This window comes from Eschrichtius robustus, chromosome 16 (genome assembly GCF_028021215.1).
Source record: "Eschrichtius robustus isolate mEscRob2 chromosome 16, mEscRob2.pri, whole genome shotgun sequence".
Lineage (NCBI taxonomy): Eukaryota > Metazoa > Chordata > Mammalia > Artiodactyla > Eschrichtiidae > Eschrichtius > Eschrichtius robustus.
This window is the reverse complement of record NC_090839.1, coordinates 15,439,310-15,444,303: the sequence shown is the minus strand read 5'-3', so window position 1 is coordinate 15,444,303 and position 4,994 is coordinate 15,439,310. Positions and strand designations below refer to the sequence as shown.

The window sequence follows — 4,994 nt, the reverse complement described above, 5'->3', positions numbered from 1 at the left end:
TGCTTGACCTCTCTGAAACCCCAGATCTGGACACTGTACACCCTGATAGGTCCTAGACCATCCCAGAAATGAGCAACCACAGTCCTCCCAGGACCGGGATGAACAACAAGAAGGAGGTGAGTTTTCCAAGCCTAGCTGGGATGCGCAGGAACACTGCAGACCTGCTCTATAGAGTGGCTGACTCAGTGTTCCCATCTGAGAAAAGGGGAGGAGGCTCAGATTATGAAGACGGGGCTTCTAGGCGTGACCTTCTGCCAGCTGGGGCATGGAGGACTTGCTCAGTCCATGCTTTCAAAGGACGTTGCTGCCACTTCTCCTGGGAGGCAGAGAGGAAAGAAGTCACGGTGGGGGTATGAGGGGAGTGGGAGCCCTGAACTCCACCTCTCTCCCCAGCCCTTCCCCTCCCACCTGCCCTGCCCCCTGTCTTACCCCAGGGCCTGATGGTACCACCGCAGGTCCTCACAAAGTCCTCCCCCATCTTGAAGTTTTTGTTCTTAGCATTGCAGCCACCATATACAAAGGTCTCGCAGAACCCGGACTTGGTGTCGTGGAAGTACCTGATGATTTTGGCCTTGCAGGGACCCGTGTATAGAGGCTCCAGGCAGAAGACAGCTGCAGGGCTGCAGGGATGGGAGGGCCTCTGGGTCAGATAGGAGGATGGTCATCACCACTTGCTCTACAAGGTCAACAACTGAAACCACCAGTTTGTTTGCAGTAGAGAGTAGTAAGGGTGCCAGAATGTGAAATGTGAAAAGGCCATTTGATATCCTGCTTTCCAGGACATTATCATTAATGTTTTTAGGCATGACAATGACAGGGTAATATTGTAAATAATTACATACCCTTAATGAATATTATAGATTAGTTGGCATGATGCCACTGATTAGGTTCAAAGAACAACAAAACTGGAGGATGTATATTAAGAAAATTCTCCATATGTGGTCAGTTATTGGAGCTGGGCAATGGGTCCATGGGTTTTATAATACTATTCTCATACTTGTGTGTGTAGTTGAAAGTTGCCACCATTAAAAAGAAAGTGTTGAGGACTTCCCTGGTGGCGCAGTGGTTAAGAATCTGCCTGACACTGCAGGGGACATGGGTTCGATCCCTGGTCCAGGAAGTTCCCACATGCCACAGAGCAACTAAGCCCGTGCGCCACCTACTGAGCCTGCGTTCTAGAGCCTGCGAGCCACAACTACTGAGCCCGCGTGCCACAACTACTGAAACCCACGTGCCTAGAGCCCATGCTCTGCAAAGAGAGAAGCCACCACAATGAGAAGCCAGAGCACCACCACGAAGAGTAGCCCCTGCTCCCTGCAACTAGAGAAAGCCCACGCAGCAAAAAAGACCCAACGCAGCCATAAATAAATAAATAAATAAATAAATAAATAAATAAATAAATAAATAAATTTTTAAAAAAGATGTGACGGAATCATGCTCTAATGGAGAAAGGCATGGAAGAAAACACACCAGTGTTTTTACATTGATTAACTCATGCAGGTTGGAATAATGGAATATTGAGGGAAGACTGATATTGTGACTTATATAAAAATTTGAATTTCGTCTTGATCCCATTCCTGGCACAGAGCTCCGAAAACCGCTGGAATTTCCTAAGAGATGAGAATGAAAAAGGAGTCTTTTATCATGTGAGGGAGTTGACTTTCGTAAAGCCCCAACCTAAACCAAAACTGGGGACTGGTTGCCAGGGGAACCAACTGCCTCATTAGGGGGTGGGAATTCTCATACCTACCTTCCACCTTTTTCTGTCCCCACACCTCAGGCACAGGAGAGGGGTTGAAGGTTGAAACAATCACAAACAGGTAAAGATTTAATGAATCATGATTTGTGATGAAGCCTCCATAGAAATTTCAAGAGACCAAGTCATATTATTCAAGAGAACTGGGATGGACCCAGGGAACAACATGGGTACATGCTCCATCATGGCTCACCTGGACCACAGCAGCAGCCTGCCCATGGGCCTCTGTCTCCGCCCTTCGCCCCCTAGAGGCCACTCTCTGCACTGCAGCCACAGAGACCCTGATGCAACCCTGAGTCCTATCCCATTGCTCCCAACACCAATCCCTCAGTGACTCCCCAGCTGTCTCACAATCAAATTTGGATTCTTATTTGGAGTCCTACAAGCTCCTCACGACCTACCCCCATGGCCTGCCTCATCCCCTTCTGCTCCCCTCCCCTCCACCCACTCAGCTCCAGCCACCCTGGTCCTTGCTGCTGCTCAAACACAGGAGGCACGTTTTTTTTTTTTTTTGCAGCCTCTTCTCAACATCTCCTTATCACAGAGGGTTTCACTGACCAGTCTACAGAAGGAGCACAGCCTCCTGTATCCCCATCACTCTCTTTCTTCAGAACACTCATCTCGACCTGGCATGGGATTTTTCCCTTTCTTTATTGTCCGTCTCCCTCCTAGAAGTCAGATTATTTTACTATATTTTGTTTACAGCTGTTTCCCTACACTAAGAACGATGCGTTTTAGGAACAAAAAGCATAAATATTTGATAAAGATTTGTCTAAGGAATGAATTTCCCATTTCATACTCATGCCAAGTGCAGAGTCATTGATCAAACTGGAAATAGTAACATTCTTGTTAGTGAAATGTCTATTCGGTGATGGAACATGTCTATATAATTATGAGACAACCTCTAACAGTGTATATCCTAAAAGGAAAGTAAAATAGTAGTCTGTTGGGGGGCAAGGGGAAGGGCCTAGAGTTTTGACTAATATGGTGCCAGCCTGGAAAAAAGTCTGGGCCCCACGTGCAAAAACACAAAAGTACTGCATTTCTTGCTCTCCCTGCAGTTGCCTCAGAAAGGGAAGAAGTTAGGTGTCACTCAACTTTCTGATTAATTTCATAATAAAGAAATGATAATTATTTGACATAAGTTTCTTTTTGGGAGGGTGGTGAAGAAATGCAGGCAGACAAGTCTTTCCAACTAAGATATTTAGGTGGAAAATGGACATCACTGACCATGACATGGGGAGACTCTTTACACTCATGATTGGTAATCCTTTCAAAAAGCTCATGTAACATGGTCCCCCTGTTCAGGTAAGGAAACTGCAGAAGGCTTGCCCCAGGACACATGGCATGTGGGTGGTTGGATCAGGACAAGACACTATCATATCACAACCCATTTAATAAAGTACCTGATTCTGCCAGGAATTCTGAAAAACAGATAACCAGTAAGGACTTCTGAGTACAGTTTCCCACCCACATACAATAGTCTCCTGTCCCCAAACCTCACCCCAGCCACAAATTATAGAGAAGAGTGCGTCCGGGTTTTGTCCCTGACAGCAAATATGTGGTGTCCCTACCAACACCCACTGGGCGGCCCACAAGTCAATTCACTTCTGACATTAAATCTGCAAAGGGAGCCGACACCCCACAGGTTGAGGGCTCAGTCCCTGAGGACGGCCCCCACTTCAAGTGCCGATCACAAGCCCCAGGGTCACCCATACACGTCACCAACTGGCTATAAATTATAAATTCAGAGGTTCCATGACCCCACCTCCCATATTCAATACTTTATTAGAACCACTCACAAAACTAAGGAAAGCCCTTTACTTACTGTCGCCAGTTATTGTAAAGGATAAAGCTCCCGGACAGCCCTATGGAGGAGATGCGTAGGGCAAAGGGGGAGCTGGGGGGGCCGAGCCTCCATGCCCTCTAAGAACACCCCCCTCACAATCCCTTCATGTGTTCACCTCCCCTGAAGCCCTCTGAACCCAGGTTTATGGGTTTTAATTGAGGGTTTGAGGTAGGCAATTTGATTGAATCATTGGCCATTGGTGACTGAACTCTACCTCAGTACCCTCTCCTCTCCCCAGAGGGGCTGGGGGTGAAGGTTCTAACCCTCTAATCACCAGGTGGGATCTTCCGGAGTCCAGTCCCATCCAGAAGCTATCTAGGGTCCCATCCTTGACTCCTCTCATGACCTACGAAATCAGTAAATTCCAAGAGTTTCAGGAGGTCTGTTTTAGGAACCAGGGCAAGGATCAAATATGGATGTTTTCTTTACATTAAAGTGAGGCTCAGGGACAAGGCGGTGACCAGGAACAGAGGGTCTCAGAGATGGGGTCCCTGGTCTGGTACGGTTCAGTGGGTTCCTTTTATTAAAACCTGAAACATAATGATTCCTTTTGAGAGTCATGAAATGTCCCTGGATTTACAACTGCCCAACTTCCCAGGAGAAATCCAGAGAGGGCTGTCAGCACCCACCCCACCCCTGCTCCCATCCCTTCCATGGACTCGCCTCATTCCCTCCAACCCTGCCCCATCCTGTAGAGGAGAGGTGGGTAGGGACTTACCCTGGGCCTGTTTGCTGGTTTCAGCCCCTGGGGTGCCAGCCACCAGGGTGCCCAGGAGGACGAGAAGGGCTGCAGAGAGGCAGAGCTGGTTCATCGGCGTGGCCTTGCAGGAGGGCTTCTGAGGAAAGCTGGGGGCTAACACAGCTTCTGACACCCCACCTGAGGCGTGGGAACAGGCAATAAGGTGGGAAGTGAGGAGGAGATGATGTGGGGTCAGTGCTGTTCCTAGAAATCTCCCCACATGACCAGGCTTCCTGCTTCTGCCTGCTGGGGCCAAATGCCCAGTAACAGCGCTTCTCAAACTTGCCTGTGGGTCTTGTCGAAACACAGACTGTGATTCCACAGGTGGAATATTTGTCTGATTTGTTCCTCACGGAGCGTCCCAGCACCTAGGGCAGTGCATGGCACGTGATGGCCGGTCAGTGGGTGGATGAGAGCGAATCAAAGGACAGAAATGAACAGCAGTGTGTTAGCTCAGGTCCTCATTTTCAGCCTCCTGCAGGTGTCATCACATCAGCGGATCAATGCCCTTCACTCCCTTCCTCCCCCACCTACCTCAGAAGACAGGTGTAACACAGGGCCGCTTCCTGCATCCCTTGAAGCAGCATCTCAACTCTATGGACACAAGCTCTTTACCTGGCACTGGTCCAGGAGAATGGTGAGCTGGGTGA

General features: G+C 48.7%; 1 protein-coding gene across 1 annotated transcript; it reads right to left on the bottom strand.

Annotated features, from left to right (window-relative positions):
- Positions 1-278: 278 nt before the first annotated feature.
- Positions 279-4,417, bottom strand: LOC137750331 (serum basic protease inhibitor-like). The gene is made up of 3 exons (XM_068524724.1): positions 4,324-4,417; positions 430-612; positions 279-316 (listed from the first exon to the last, which is right to left on the bottom strand). The coding sequence occupies exons 1-3, from the start codon at positions 4,415-4,417 to the stop codon at positions 279-281; spliced, it is 315 nt and encodes a 104-aa protein (XP_068380825.1).
- Between the last annotated feature and the right edge of the window lie 577 nt (positions 4,418-4,994).

Excerpts from the sequence above, each read along its gene's own strand:
- LOC137750331 (XM_068524724.1), bottom strand. The coding sequence starts at position 4,417 with ATGAACCAGCTCTGCCTCTCTGCAGCCCTTCTCGTCCTCCTGGGCACC. Across the intron at positions 613-4,323 it reads AACCAGCAAACAGGCCCAGG|CTGTCTTCTGCCTGGAGCCT; the intron begins GTAAGTCCCTAC and ends GCAGCCCTGCAG. Across the intron at positions 317-429 it reads TGGTACCATCAGGCCCTGGG|GAGAAGTGGCAGCAACGTCC; the intron begins GTAAGACAGGGG and ends TCTGCCTCCCAG.